General features: G+C 56.3%; 1 protein-coding gene across 3 annotated transcripts; it reads left to right on the top strand.

Moving 5' to 3' along the window:
- The first annotated feature begins 6,404 nt into the window (after nucleotides 1–6,404).
- Nucleotides 6,405–15,337, top strand: ERF (ETS2 repressor factor). Of its 3 annotated transcripts, none has more exons than XM_077131688.1 (4): nucleotides 6,405–6,484; nucleotides 10,913–11,147; nucleotides 11,510–11,625; nucleotides 11,828–15,337. In XM_077131688.1, the coding sequence occupies exons 2-4, from the start codon at nucleotides 11,116–11,118 to the stop codon at nucleotides 13,114–13,116; spliced, it is 1,437 nt and encodes a 478-aa protein (XP_076987803.1). In that variant the 5' UTR covers nucleotides 6,405–6,484; nucleotides 10,913–11,115; the 3' UTR covers nucleotides 13,117–15,337. The 3 variants fall into 3 exon arrangements, with proteins under 3 accessions (XP_076987803.1, XP_076987801.1, XP_076987802.1); XM_077131686.1 differs by lacking the exon at nucleotides 6,405–6,484 and adding an exon at nucleotides 6,499–6,610 and having other exon boundaries at nucleotides 11,828–15,336; XM_077131687.1 differs by lacking the exon at nucleotides 6,405–6,484 and adding an exon at nucleotides 6,621–7,322.
- Nucleotides 15,338–15,579: the final 242 nt, after the last annotated feature.

Below are 15,579 nucleotides of genomic sequence, written 5' to 3'. Positions count from 1 at the left end.
AATGGGGAAAATTTATTTCGTTGTCTACAAAGGAGTTCACACTCTAAATGACTCTTACAGTATTACTTAGGCTGTTATATTGTTACTTATACTATCTTATAGTATCATGATACCATTATTACTGTTTTAATCTTGTACTGAAAGAGAATTCATGCTTCTAATATTGAATGAACTTTGGGCAGAGGGAAAATTTATACCTTTCAGGACAGTTTATTCTGAACACGTTGGGTGGATGCTGTGTCAGAGGAAAGTTTACACTGATCAGGCGAGTTCATACTGCCCATGTTAGGCAGGCCCTTGGAAAGCAGTTCATGCTGTCACAAAAGGGGTTCACAGTAGCCCCGGAAAGATCCCCATGCATGGAGATGTGCGTTGTCTATGTTAACTTTCTCATGGATATAAAGGAGATTATATTGCTTATGGGGAGGCTCATACCTGGCAGGAGTTCACAATGTGTTTGGGATGGTGTTTCATGTCCCATAGTCAGTGCCCATTAGCTCTGAGGTTGAAGGAGACCATAAGTGGGGAAATCTTTATTCTCCATGAAGAGAGCATTCTGCTACAGTGAAGGGAGGTCTCCACTATCTGGGCAGGATTATCCCTGGCTATGGTACACTCAGGATGTCTACGGAGAGATCCCCATTGCTTATGCAAGTTATACCTGCATGAAGGAGACCCTCGTGGGAGTTCACACTGTCCAAGGCCTATTTTCCTTGTCTTCAAGGAATGGCACCCACCAAAAGCCATATCCTGCCCTGGGAGCATTACATAAAACATAGTAAACATAGTTAGTTACACAGTTGATTAAAATCACACTATCATGTAGGATAGTGGTGATGATGTACCAGGCAGGGTAACACAGGCTTATCCAGGCTGCCCAGGGCTCAAAACCCAGCTCTGCTTCTTCCCAGCTGTGTGACCTTGGGCAAGTCACTTAACCACTCTGTTTCTTGGTTAACACCTCTGTAAAAAAAGAGATAATAAAAGTATACTAGTGTAATAGGGTTGTTATGAGGATGAAATGGGTGAACATGGACAAATCATTTAGAACAGTGCTGGGAATAGAGAGTGCTCAAAAATGTGAGCTGTGGTTTTAAAATCATTCGGGTGTTTATCATGACTGATGAGTTTATGCTTTTCTGGTCTTCTTGGTAACCTTGTCTGTGAGGTTTATGCTTGGTATGTGCTGTGGTGCTGGTGTTTGTGGTGGTGTTTTTTGGAAGAATCCCAGGGTTCAGCATATGTTCTATGAATCCTTGAGGAGGCTTTATGGCCTTGTATTTGAGTGCAGTTTGTGGTTGCAGCTGTAATGATTTCTAGCTGTGTGACCTTGGTGCATAACTTCTCCCGTTCTCTCCACATCTGAAAAATGGGGACAATTAGAGAAACTACTTCATAAAGTTGAGGTGTTTCAGTCAGGGCTTTGCATGTGGTAAGTGCCCAATAAATTAATAAACTAGGAATTGTATACACTCCATCCTGGGTTAGGCCCTGGAAAGTCCTTGCCATTCAGGGGCCCCACTGCCGGCGACAGGTTGTACTGCCCAGTGTTCATGGTACATGTGTGTTGGAGGGGGATTGGATAACTTTTTATGGGAGAATTAAGACATTCTGAGGGGGTTTTATATAACTTCATGAAGGCTGCAAAGTCCCAGAGGGTTTAAATGGGACATATAGTTTCTCCCTAACTATGGAAAAGGACCACATTATCCATGATGAAATGAAACTCCCGTATGGCCATTGGGGTTTGTTACCTCCATTGGTGAGTCTACATTGGTCAAGAAACACCCCAGAACAGGTGGCATTGTCCATGTGAGCCACAATGCTCATGGGTTACATTGCACAAGGCCACATGGATTATAGGGATGTACTGTTCACACTGTTAATGGGAAATTTCCCTATTTATATGGATGTCTGCACTATGCATATGGGGTTTCCCCAAGTCAAGTGAGTTGACCCTCTTGATGGAAGGGTTCACCCAGTGTTGAGGAAGTTATACTGCATCTGTGACAGACTATTCTAATGAGGGAGTATGTCATTTGTATAGGGTCTGCACTGTTTATATGCTGTCTCACCATCCATATGGGGCTCACACCATTTCCAAGGGTCTCACTGCCTACTCTGTTTATTGGGGTCATGCTTTCTATGTGGATCTCACATTGATTATGAGGGGCTCGTAGTCTTTGTTGGGCTCTCACCATATTTGAGAGTTGTCCTTCTGTTTGAGGTTCTCACTATTTATGAGCATCTCACTGTCTCTTTGGGGCTAATGCCATTTATGATTGGATCACTGTCGATATGGGACTCACACCATTTATGAGGGTCACCTTGTCTATATGGGGTTTGTGAGAGTCCCACAGCGTATATTGGGGTTCACAGTTTGTGTGTTGTGCTATTTAGGGCTTATACTGTCCATATGAGAGCCATATAGTTCATATCATTTATAGGCATTGTACTGTCTATATGCAGCTCATACTACTGGTTGGCATACACCAGCTATACATGGATTCAATTCACATCAGCAAATATGTATTACCAGCCTGAATAAGGAAGCAAACAAACTAGACCTTGTCTTTGTGGTCCTGACTTCTGAAGTACAATCCCCGTTATGGGGATTTCCTCTGAATTTGGAGTCTACATGGAGGGTTCACATTTCCTCTGACTGTGGGTTTCTACTTCTTAGGGGATGGCACTGGAGTAACTGCTCACGAGGGTTTCTGCATGCATAAGAATTGCATTTGTCTGTGTTATATTGAATATATGGAGGTTCACTGCCCACAGATGGACACAGTCCTTCATTATAGACTGGGTGCTTACTCTGTGTCAGGCTCTGTTCCAGGCCTTGAGGGATACTGCAGGCAACAAAACGGGTAAAAATCTCTGCCCTTTTGGAGCTGATGTTGTCGAAGAGGGATCCTCAGAGTAAGATATAAATTATTGAAATACATATGAGATGAGGATAAGAGCCATGGAGAAAAATCACACAGAGAGGGGACATGGGAGTCTGGGAAGGGGCTTGCAATTTTAAATTGGTTGGTCAGGCAAGGTCTTATGGCAAAGGTGATTTCTGAGTACAATCCTGAAGGGAATGAGAGATGGAGCTATGCGCATGTCAGGGGGAAAGTCTTCCAGGCAGATGGAACAGTGTGGGTAAAATTCCTGAGACAAGAGTAGGCCTGGCATGTGCAAGAAATAGCAAGGATGCTGGAGTAGAAACAAAAGGCAATGGTGAGAGAGGGCTTGGTAGGCTACTGCAAGGGATCAGCTTTTTCTTCCAGGAAGCAGAGGGGTCACTGGAGAGTTTTGGCCTGCCAAAGGATGTAAGCTGATTTGATAGAACTCCCCTGGCTGCCAGAGGAGCACAAACTGTAGGGGCCAGTGGCAGAAAGGAGACCAGTACAGATGACCCCATAATGGGGTTACATTTTGTTTGGAACACCCTGTTTATGGTGGCTACACCTTCTATATCGGGGTGGGGGTGAGAATGTCCTTTGTATTTCTAAAGGAAGTACAATGTTCATAGATTTTTCACAGATTATTATTACTTATGGGGTTTCTGGGTGGGCTCTGACGGTGATTTAAATGGTTCACAAAATTCCCTTGCCCAGAGGTAACAAGTCTGTGAAATGTTGTGGCTTCTCTAGAGGACAAATCCTGTCTATGCCTTAGCCTGACAACAGTAGGATATGTGTTATCTGTGTCCAGGCAGTAAATGGGAAGGGGAAAAGGTCCCTGGCAGTGGGGGCTGTCTTCATTGTCTGGACAGAGTTGTTTTCTCTGTGGGTTCATCAGTGGCAGGTCCTGGGTCTGTGAGTTACTTCACTTTTCACTGGACCCTAGGGCCATTTCTGGAGGCTTTACACAGTGTCCTCCCCTTGTTTCCTGGACCTGATATGGCCGTGGGTGGATGGCATGGTCTTCAAGGAATGGCTGGTGATGATGAATAATTTCTATCACCATTCCCCAATCTCTGGGCATTTTATGGAGGAATGTTGGGGGCTTGCCGTTCCTGGGGGTGGATCTCCATGTTCTTGAGCAAGTGAAGTATCCAAGAGGGTCCACATTCCTGTGATGGAGTCACACTGGCCCCTGAGGGGTTACAGTATCCATGGACAGGTTTGCGCACACCACAGAAGGTCAGGCTGCCCAGGGGTCATTTTCACCAGGGATTCACACTCACCCATGAGACCTGCCTACCATCCATGGTTGCATTCCAGAGTAACAGTGGGATTGAGCTGTTGGACTGAGTCAGGATGGAATTAAGCCATGAAGGGGCAATTGCACACTGTCAGTGCTGTGCATTTGTCTGCAGTTTGCTGGAGTCTGTAGGGTGAGAAGCCCATGGGGTATAGAATGTGGCAGTGATTATAACCAGTATTTATTGCATTTCTTATCTCTGATTTCTTACAATAACCCCATTATGTAGGCACTATTAATATCCCCATATTACAGATGAGGAAGCTGACACTCAAAGAGGTGAACTTGATCTTTGTCATAGGCAGGAAGAAGAGGTAAGGTTGAAACCCAGGTCTCTCTGGCTTGATGGTGGGAGTGGATATGTAACTGGGGGCAGTTACATATCTATTATCCATGAAATTTTGCATTAGCTTTTCATCCCGGGAGCAGGCGTGTGGGTGGGTGGTAAAGAAGATAGTGAAGTATAGTGGTTAGGGGAGGTAGCTGGGAATCAGATCTGGATTGGAATCCTGGCTCTATTACTTCTTGGCTGTGTGACTTTGGCAGACTGATTTCTGCTCTCAGGGTCTCACTTTCTTAATCTGTAAATAGGGCTAATGATAGTAATTCCCTTACTGGGATTTTGTGAGGATTAAATGAGAAGATGCCCCGGACAATGCTTGGCCCAGCACCTGGCACCTCTTGAGTGTTTGGAATTCGGGAGCTATAATAATAACTAACGATTATGATGATGATGATGATGATGATGATGATTACTGGACTGCACTGCTCCCGGAGGGTTACAATACCCATGGGCGAGCTGCATTGTCCGTAGGCAAGGATACATAATTCCCCAGGGGGGTTGCCGCTTCCCTGAAGGCTTGGGACTCCCTGAGGAAGAGGCCTAGGCCTTTTTCTGAGGCTCTGGTGAGGGGCTGGACCAGGATCCCAGCAATGGAGGCTGGGCTTGAAGTCCTAAGAACTCAGAACCTGCAAGCCTGCCCTCCCGATGGCCTGTCTCTCCCTGCCCCTCATCTGGGGTTCAGATTCTCTGAGTATCCCTCCATTTCCCCCTTCTTTTGGTACCTCAGGTCTCTTTTTTTTTTTTTTTTAAGGCCCTGTCTCCAGGCTTATCCTGGGTATGTGCTTCTATTTGCCCTCTACCCTGCTGCTCTGCTGCTGCTACTGCTGCTGCCGCCACCAGCTCTCTGCCTCCAGCAGATCTGGGCTCTGATTTCCGGTTTCCCAGAGCTTCAGGCTCCATCCATCCCCCTTGGCCATCTCCAGAGAGCAGAGACTTAACACTTCCCTCCGCTCTGGCCTCCATCCTTAAGCCCTGCCTTTCTGTCTCCTGGCGACACCCCAGTGTCCCTTGGGAACACATTTGTTCAGACTTTGGTCGCCCCCTCGCATCCTGGCCCTACTGCCGGAACCCCCTGCCCCAGTGGTGGAGGTGGGGGGTACCTCCGGCGCCAGCCATCTCCCCAGAACAGCTGCAGCTTGGGGATGGAGGGGGGTGGGGGCTCCTGAATACATTCTCTCTGGTCACTTCCTTCCCAGCTGGGACCAGGGCTGTCAGGAAGGCCAAGACCCCATCCTCATAGAAGAGGGCACAGCCGCCTCCCCATTTCCGATGCTGGGAAATACTTCCCACCCACTCCACCCCACCCCTGGACAGCTGCCCCCATTCAGGCAGAGGGTTGGGGGGCAGGGTAAGGCCAGGCTGGGAAATGGAGAGGTCTTGATCATCTCCATGGTCCTGACCCCACCCTGCTGCAGAAAATATTCTGCCTCTTCCCAGAAGGTCATTTTGCCCCCTCTCCGCAAAAGTTTCTGACACCCCTCAGAAGGGCCCGACCACACTTCTTACAAGCCCCCAAAGAAATTCTGGATCCTGCAATGGGCAGGAGATGAGAAGGGCGGCAGGTCGTGAGTTCTGAGGATTTCAGTTATCCGCGGACTTGGAGTCTCCGAGGAAGGGTCATGACCCTCGGGACCCCATCCCATCCCCGCCCCTCCTTTCTCTCTCCCCCGCCGCGCGGCTCCTTTAAGCTCAGAGCCTGTCAGTCCTCAGTGGCTGCGCGCCGGCGAGTGTGCGTGTGTGTACGTGTGTGTGTGTGTGTGTGTGTACGTGTGTGTGTGTGTGTGTGTGTGTGTGAGTGCGCGGGGAGGGGGCGGGCGCAGTGTCGCCATGGCGACGCGGCGGTGACGTCGCCGGCCGGGGGGCGTGGGCGTCCCGGCCCCGGAGTGCGATATTAACCCGGGAGGCGGCGGCGGGGAGGGGAGAGGCTCTGAGAGGCGAGGCCGGGTGAGGCGGCGAGGGCGGCCCGACGGGCGCGGGACGGGACGGGGCAGCGCGGGCGCCGGGAGCTGCGGCCGGGAGTCCGGGCGCCTCGCCCCGGGCCCCCCAGCATGAAGACCCCGGCGGACACAGGTGGGGGCGGGGGCACCACGTGTGGGAGAGACTTGTTGCCCCGGGAGACCAGGCGGAGAAACTTTGGGGGGGTCTGAAGGGGTCTAGGGGAGCCCAAGTGATCCCCAGTTCTGGGGGACCCCCAGCACTCGAGACCTGTTGCTTCTCGTGGCGCGAGCTGGGTGTGCTGCCTGGGATCCCCAATTCCTAGCTCCGGGCGGAGTGGGGTGGGTGCTGCGTGTCCTGGTCCTTGCTCCCTGCCCGGATCGCGCAAGCTGGGCTCCTCTCCACTCCCGGGATCACTGGGGTGGCGGGGTCCCTCCCCTCCGCTCTGTCACGTTGCACTCTGGGGACCGGGACGTGTGCGGGGGTGGGGAGGGGGAACTGTCCACGGCGCCTGCTTTACCCGGTCCCGCACTACGCGGTCCAGCCCGTGACCTTCACGGCGGCGCGTACCCAGCACTGGATTAGTGGGAATACGGGAGGGCTAGGAAGGAGGGCGTGAGTGGGGAGCCCGGGACTCGGGGTCCAGGCTGCGCCGCCCCTCCCCCGCCCGTCTCCGCCGGCTCCTAGCTCCCCCGCCCGCGCGGAGTCGCAAAGTTCCTAAGCGCAGCCCGAACGTTCGAAAAAGGAACTTTTTGTTTCCGACCGTAGAACGCGCGGCTTTAAGGTGGCTCCGGGGGAGACCTGGGCACCCTCCTCTACCGCCTCCCGGGACTCGGGGTGCAGGAGGGTAAGGGGGCGCGGAGGCTTCCTCCCTTGTTCCCCTCCCTTATCCAGCCCTTCGCTTTCGGCGGGCCGTCTTTTCCCTCCGCCCCCCTCTTCCCCGCCAACTTGCTCCTCCTTAAGGGGCCAAGGTTCCCCTCCCCCCTCTGTCGGCGGGCGGGGGGCAGCGGGATTAACCCCCCTCCCACTCGGACCTTCCCCCTTTTCCCCTCCCCCGCCGCCCCCAGGCTCTTGCGGACTGGACTTTGCGCTTTGCGCCGGAACGCTCTAGGGGGAGGGGTCCCAGCCGCCCCCTGCCCGTCCACCCCGTCGGAATCCGGCCCGGGGCGGAGACGGGGGAGGGGGAAAGGGGCCGGGCGCCGCTGTTCAAACTTGTTTCCTTCCCCCGGCGGCGGCCGCGCCTGAGGCTCCTGTGTGCGGGTGTATGCCCCGACCGGCCCACCCACCCCCCCTCCCCACTCGGCGGGTGGGGGCGGTTCTTAAAGGGCTCCGAGCCCGGCTCGGGAGCCTGGGGATTGGGGCGGTGGAGGGGGCTGGGGGTGGGGCAGGGGTGCTGAGTGCTGTAGGGTCAGTCACGTGCGTCCCACACACTCCCCTGCTCCCACAGGCTCGCGGGCTGCTGGGCCCCAGGGGCTGAAGGAGGCTCCCCTCATCCGAGGAGGGGGGCCACAGCGCCCAGACATCCCCGCCTCGTCTTCCCTCCCTGCCACGGGCCCGGCTGGGCTGCTCTTCCAACCCTGTTTTGGGGCCGAGCCTTGTGTGGGCTCCCTGGCTGGGGTTGGAGGCAGAGGCCAGGAACGGCCTCGCGATCAGTCGGTCTGTCTGTCTGCGTCCTGGCCATCCGCTGCGCGCCCTTCTATCCGATCCTCCATCCCGGCCCCTCTCTCCTCTACCGCGGCTGTTTCCCACTTCCTGTTTTCTTCCCGGCTCTGGCGCCATTCAGGGCTGGCTGGAGTGGGGGAGGTGGTGGCCCCCCAGGAGGCCAGCTAGTTCTTCCTCTACTACTGCCCCCTCCCTTCCGAGGCCTATAGTCCCTTATAAAAAGTTTAAGTGGTCACGTGGAGTTGGAGGGTGCTCAGGAGTTGTACTCCCCCCCCCCCCCAGGCTTCCACAGTCTGGGAGAATCGGTGCCCAGCCTTTTGTGGAACCCAGGTGTGCCTTCTGGGATAGGGCCATCCTGACCCTTCCTGTCTTTCTGCTACCATCACTGCACCCTGTGTCCCAGTTTCCTGGACTCCTCTCAACGTCAGCTGCTCTCCCCCTGCCTCATTGTATCCCTTGCCCCAGAGAGCCTGCACCCCCAAGCTTTCTTGATGCAGGCTGGGTGTTTCCCTGTTTTAAGCACGTGGAATCCATATACAACACACAATCACACATGCTCCTTTCGCCCGTGCCTGGCTCCTGGCTCCAAGGCCTGGGGAACAGAGCCCCATTGAGACACCCTGACGTCACCCCCCCTTCATTGTCCCCCCCAAAGCCGGGAACAGGCTCTCGTGTATAATGTGTCCGATGAGGAAAGCCAGCATTGGGGTGGGCCTGAGGGTGACGAGGGTCCTTGCCAGGAGTGGGAGCCAGGGTCCTGGCCCTGGGGGAGTTGTTCAGGAGGGGGGTTAGCAAGGGGGCCTGGGACTGTTCTGGGAATGCAGCTTGAGGCCTTTCCAGAGCCCCCCACCTCCTTTCCGAGTTCCCTTTGTGTTGCATGTAGTCTCTCTCACTCCTTCTCTTCTGCAAAGTTTATTTTTAGCCTCCTGCTCCCCCGCTCCCAGGACTGTCGCTGCACACACGTTGCCTGGTTACCGGGACACGGAGGCTGGGGCGGGTGGGCTGGGAAGGGTGGCTTTAATTTGGGGGGGGAGGGTGGGAATCAGTATATCCCTCACCCCCAGACTGAAGTCTCAGGGGCTTCAGCCCCTCTCCTGGGTCCCGGAGCCAGATTGGGGGCTTAGGTGGGAGTAGCCTAGAGCTCGGGGCCCTGAGGGGGACCTGGAGCTTTTTGGAGGGGGTTGAAGGGTCCATGGGTGTGGAGGCTTGGTCACCTGGCTTCTCAAGGGCCTCAGCCCTGAAGGAGACCCAGGGGATTGGGTTCTCCAGCAGGGGGAGGGTGCTGAGTGAACACCTGGATTCCCAAGGTGGGTGTAGGGCTATGGATGGTGGGGTCCCTGGAAAGGGTTGGGTTGCCAGGGAATGGAGCAGGGGCTGCTGGTGGAGGAACCTGGGTCTCTTAGCCCTGAGGGGCTGGTTTGGAGCTGGGGTTTCTGGAAGGAACTAGGCCATCCCAGTTTACCCAGGGCCAGAGGTCAGGGTCCTGGCTCCTGGGGGCAGCCAGTGAAGTATGGATTTGGAGGGGCTTGTCCCTTTGGAGACAGAAACTACTGATTCCCTTTTGGATTCCAGGCTGGGGTGAGTCTTCAGGGGAGACTCAGTGTGGTCCGAAGGCCTGGTTGGTACCTGCTTGAGTGGTGGCCAAAGGAGGGAGGTCTGGCTGGGACTTGGGTACCCTACTCATCTTTAACTGTCCACCTTGGCCTTATCTCTCTTATGGCACCAAGGCCCCTGCCCTGCCTTCCTCCCTCCCTCCCTTCCTCCCCTTCCCTCCTCCCACCCCTCCATTACCGGCTGCCTAGTGCTGAATTATTGATGGCCCCTGATTACCCGGGGGTTTGGGAAATGACAACAACCGCAGCCCCCCCCCCCAGGCTGCCCACCCCCTCCAGGGACCAGCCAGCCCACTACCAACCTCTACCCAAGGTTAATGCTGGGGGTGGGCAGGCAGGTGGGTTGAGAAGAAGCTGAGGATGAGAAGGCAGAAGGGGAAAGAAGGTGACAGGCTCCAGCAATGCCTGTTCAATCTCAAAGCCTGGGCTGGGCGGGGGGGCCCCTCTGGGCAGGTTGGGCCTGTGTGCCTGGGTCTGGGGAGGGCAGTGCCGCAGAGAGAGGGTCCAGGGCTTGGGGGGGCCCTCTCTCAGACAGTCTGGGTTTCACTCTCCAGGGAAGACAGAAGCCTCTGTGTGTGCAAGCGCTGACCTCATCGTCAACCAGCCACCCCACCCCTCCTGGTCCTTTTAAGAAAAAAAAAAATTCCTCCTCTCAGGTCCTGGGGTGGGAGTAGGGGCCCTTGTCAGGTCTTGGGATGAGACAGTATATGTTCCTAGCAGGGGACCAAGGAGCTGTGGGGTGGGGTGGGGGGCCTGAATGGGAGTGCGGTGTGTTCTGGGGGTGTGCGCCCCAACCCGCCTGGCCACGTGTGTCTGTCGGCCGCCCCTTCCTGCCCCTCCCCCCCTGGCAGCCCTGCCCGCCGGCCTGGCTTGGTGCCTGGCCCCCTGGCACTGGCCCCGGGACCCGCCGCCGACGGTTTCCTGTTTCTCCCGGTGTCGCCGGAGCAGGCTCCAGCTTCCCCTCCCCCCAGCTCCCGTCTAGCCCCCTCTCACAGGCAAGCAGACAGATGCACACTGTCTTCCTCTAACCTGGGTCCTGACCTGGCCAAGGGGAGACTGATTTCCTCACATTGAGGGCAGGGTAGGAGGTGGACCATGGGATGGGACCCAGAGCCCCGGATGTGGCATCCTGACCCGGGCCGCTCCCTCCTCCCGTCCCCAGGCTTTGCCTTCCCCGACTGGGCCTACAAGCCGGAGTCGTCCCCGGGCTCGCGGCAGATCCAGCTGTGGCACTTTATCCTGGAGCTGCTGCGGAAGGAGGAGTACCAGGGCGTCATCGCCTGGCAGGGGGACTACGGCGAGTTCGTCATCAAGGACCCCGACGAGGTGGCTCGGCTCTGGGGCGTCCGCAAGTGCAAACCCCAAATGAACTATGACAAGCTGAGCCGGGCCCTGCGGTGAGGAGGGGCAGAGGCCCCTGAGCATATGTGGGCGGTCCCCACCTGTTGAATGGCCCTGACATGGGAACGGGCTTTGGGGGTTGACTCCCGGCTCTGCCGAATTCTAACTGTGGGACCTTTGGCCCTTCTCTGAGGCGGTTTGTCATATAGCAGTGTTCCGAGGCTAGCGTGCAGTCATGGGTGCTTGGCCTGAGACCTGAGGGGAGAGACAGTTTCCCCGTCTGGGAACTTGATTTCTCTCATGTGGCCTGTCTTTCTGGGTCACCCTTTGTGGGCAGCACCCAAGCGTGAGCCAGAGCATGGAGTCTGGACTTGGGCTCTAGTGACTGATTGCCCTACATGTGTTTCTACCCCCACAGCTATTACTACAACAAACGCATTCTGCACAAGACCAAGGGGAAAAGGTTCACCTACAAATTCAACTTCAACAAACTGGTGCTGGTTAATTACCCTTTCATCGATGTAGGGTTGGCTGGTGAGTATGAGGGTGGCAGGTTTGGCCTTGGTGGGAGGAGAAATGGTGTTCACAGAGGGGTAAGGGGGCCGTCTCTCCCCTCAGGGGCCACATACTCCTGACTGCATGCTATCCTCAGGGCACCCCATGTGGCAAACCACCTCAGAGAAGGGCCAGGACTTGCCAAAGGTGCCCTCACACCAAGCCTCCCCTTTCCTGCTAGGGGGTGCGGTGCCCCAGAGCGCCCCACCAGTGCCATCGGGCGGCAGCCATTTCCGCTTCCCTCCCTCAACGCCCTCGGAGGTGCTGTCGCCCACTGAAGACCCCCGCTCACCACCTGCCTGCTCCTCGTCCTCATCCTCCCTCTTCTCAGCGGTGGTGGCCCGCCGGCTGGGCCGGGGCTCAGTCAGCGACTGTAGCGATGGCACGTCAGAGCTGGAGGAGCCACTGGGAGATGACCCCCGGACCCGAGCGCCTGGCCCCCCCGAGCTGGGTGCCTTCCGCGGACCCCCGCTGGCCCGTCTGCCCCATGACCCTGGAGTCTTCCGTGTCTACCCCCGGCCCCGGGGTGGCCCTGAGCCCCTCAGTCCCTTCCCGGTGTCACCCCTGGCTGGGCCTGGCTCCCTGCTGCCCCCTCAGCTCTCTCCGGCTCTGCCTATGACGCCCACCCACCTGGCCTACACTCCCTCGCCCACGCTGAGCCCCATGTATCCTGGAGGTGGCGGGGGGCCCAGTGGCTCAGGGGGAGGCTCCCACTTCTCCTTCAGCCCTGAGGACATGAAGCGGTACCTGCAGGCCCACACCCAAAGCGTCTACAACTACCACCTCAGCCCCCGCGCCTTCCTACACTACCCTGGGCTGGTGGTGCCCCAGCCCCAGCGCCCTGACAAGTGCCCGCTGCCACCCCTGGCACCCGAGACCCCGCCGGTTCCCTCCTCGGCCTCGTCCTCCTCTTCCTCCTCTTCCTCCCCATTCAAGTTTAAGCTCCAGCCGCCCCCGCTAGGACGCCGGCAGCGGGCAGCTGGGGAGAAGCCTCCAGCAGGCGCTGACAAGGGCGGCCTGGGCGTTGGCAGTGGCGGCAGCGGCGGGCTGGGTGACGGGGCGGGGGTGCTGGCCCCACCACCGCTGCCACCACAGATCAAGGTGGAGCCGATCTCGGAAGGCGAGTCAGAAGAGGTGGAGGTGACTGATATCAGTGATGAGGACGAGGAAGATGGGGAGGTGTTCAAGGCGCCCCGGGCCCCGCCTGCACCCCCCAAGCCCGAGCCCGGCGAGGCACCTGGGGCGGCCCAGTGCATGCCCCTCAAGCTGCGCTTTAAGCGGCGCTGGAGTGAAGACTGTCGCTTGGAAGGGGGTGGGGGCACCGCTGGGGGCCTGGAGGATGAGGGTGAGGACAAAAAGGTCCGTGGGGAGGGGCCCGGGGAGGCTGGGGGTCCCCTCACCCCAAGGCGGGTGAGCTCTGATCTCCAACACGCCACGGCCCAGCTCTCTCTGGAGCACCGAGACTCCTGAGGTCTGTGGGCAGGGGACCCATGTGCCCCCATACCCATGCTTCTTTTGCTGCCTTAACCACCCCACCCCCCAATGCCCTGGAGGTGAGGGCAGCTGCCTCTTCTCTGCCTCCTCCCTCTCCCTGCCCCCCCCCCCATATTTTGTATAAAACTTTAATTTTTTTTTTAATGGTCGGGATGGGTGGGTGCCCAGAACTGGGGACTGTCCCCTGTCTGTGGGTTTCTAAGCTCTGGGCAAGGTGGGGGAGGGAGGAGGACGGGAGGGGGGAGGTTAAGGGGGCCACTGCCGTTCTGGGGATTTTTATTTGAATTGAGGCTCTGGTCTCAATACCCAGGAACTTTTTTATTACAATCGCTTAGGAAGTAAAGCCTTGTCTCCCTCCCTGGCCTCTGCCTCTTGCACCTCTCCCTCTTGCCCCACAACCATTCCCAGTCCCAACCCTGCCTTCCTTGCCCCTCCAGGGGCTGTGAGTGCCTGGGCTTCTCATACCCCACAAGGTAACAGCAGGGGAGGGAGGGACAATTTTATGATGAACCAAAAATTCTGCGTGGTGGGCGGTGGGAAGTGGAAGAGGGTGAGGGGTGCCACCCATGGGCCACAAATCTCTTCAAGTGCCTGCTGTCCTTCTCTCATTCCCCACCCAGCACCGGTCCAACCCCTTCACCTTTAGCTGCTCCTAGGACTGGCCCATGGGCAGGTGGGTGGGGGTGGGGTGGGAATGGGCTGCCCTGAAACCAAACTGGAAGCCCCCTCTGCCTCCCAGCAGGGGCCCCTCGGGTGGGGTGGGGGTGGGGGCTGTGGTCAAGCCTTATTCTGTACTGGGCATGGAGGGTGGTGGGGAGGGAGTGAGGGAGGGGCGGCTGGAGAATGTATTCCAAACAATAAAACTTTGGACCTTTTGATGCGGTCATCTGTCTTAAGTGTGGGGCACAGCCTTTGCTTGATTCTGAAGGACAAGGATCTGGTCTGGGTCCTACCTCCCTACCTGCCCCTGTAGATCTGTGGCCAGAGGGTCTGAGCCCAAATGACTGGGTCAAAACGGCCTGGGAAAAATCTCCTGACCTCAGGGCTACATAAACCTCAGGTCACACTCTGGCCTTAGAGCTGACCACTGCCCCATTCTGTAAAGGACCTGCACTTCCATGAAAGTGCTTTCAACTCTTCATCTCTACCCTGTTGCCCAGGCAGTTTAGATGGCTCGAAATGCCCTTCCCTGGTTCTGTGACTCCTTCCCACATCCCGATTCCCCAAGAGAATCAGAGATGGTTTTTTTGCACTCTCACATTCTAACACCGGCACCCTCCTCTGGGTGTTTCTAAACTAATCTGGGGAGTCCTTTGGAGACATGGCCCACTGTGTTTTGAAATGTAGACCTCGCCAGGAACCCTAATGATCTTTGAGGAACCATGGGAACACCCCAAGCCAGCAACTTGAGAAGGGACTGGCTCAATAATTATAGTTGTCATTGATTGGCCTACTTTGTGCCAAGTACTTAGCTAGAAGCTCCTTCAACAACCAGTGAGGTAGGGACGATGGGCACAGTTAAAACGACTGACACGCTCGAGGCCATGAGGCTGTAGGAAGTTGAGCCAGGACTTCTGTGTACAAACTCCAAGTTCTTTTGACAATGGAGTGCTCCCTGAAGCTAAAATGGTTGGCCCAAGATCAGGGACTCCATCACAGGATCTGAGAGGTGAGCTTGTGAAACTAGAAACAGAGATTGGAGTTCTCTGATAATGGCTAAGAGAATGAGAGTGAGGAATTCAGGCCGGAAGTGCCCTTAGAGAAGAGCCTGACCTCTGTAGTGGAGGTGAGGTGCCTGAGGCTGAGAGGGGGAAGGGATTTCCCTAAAGCCACACACCTGCTAAAAGAAGGTAGGGCTCAGGGGCTGCTGGATTGGTTTCACCATGAAATCCCACCCTGTGTAACCCTGAGGGAGAAAGAACATTGGCTGGGTAACTGCTACCCACTCTTGCTTTGACCTCATCTACTGCCAGCCCAGGGTGGGTGGTCCCAGATCATGGATGGCAATGAAGAGAGGATCCAGGGCTGGGATACTGGCAGGAAACCTAGGCTCCCGTGGTGGCCTGCAGGCAACTGCTCCCTCTCCTGGGTGATGTAAGTCACTCCCTGGGGTGGGGACCACTGGGAGCAGCTTCGCTGGGCTATTTCTGGAAGTTGGGCTGAGGTATGTCTCCTGGCAACACAGATGCAGCTGAGAAGTTGGTGGTGGTGGGTGATGGAGAAAGGGGCATGGCATAATTGGGGGGAAGGATAGGACCCTGACTAGTAGCTTCAGCCTCCAGACCAGGTGCCTTCAAAACAACTCTAACCAAGTCTAACATGGATTCAAAAGTCCTCATCTCCAGAATTGCTCTCCTGTTCAGGCCAGGGTCCAACTAGACTTATTGCTCCAGATTCCGGCTGAGTGGGATGCCACACTGTCTGGCACCTGGCCTCAAA

Source organism: Tamandua tetradactyla, chromosome 16, assembly GCF_023851605.1.
Source record: "Tamandua tetradactyla isolate mTamTet1 chromosome 16, mTamTet1.pri, whole genome shotgun sequence".
Classification (NCBI taxonomy): Eukaryota; Metazoa; Chordata; class Mammalia; order Pilosa; family Myrmecophagidae; genus Tamandua; species Tamandua tetradactyla.
This window is presented reverse-complemented; position numbering and strand designations above follow the sequence as displayed.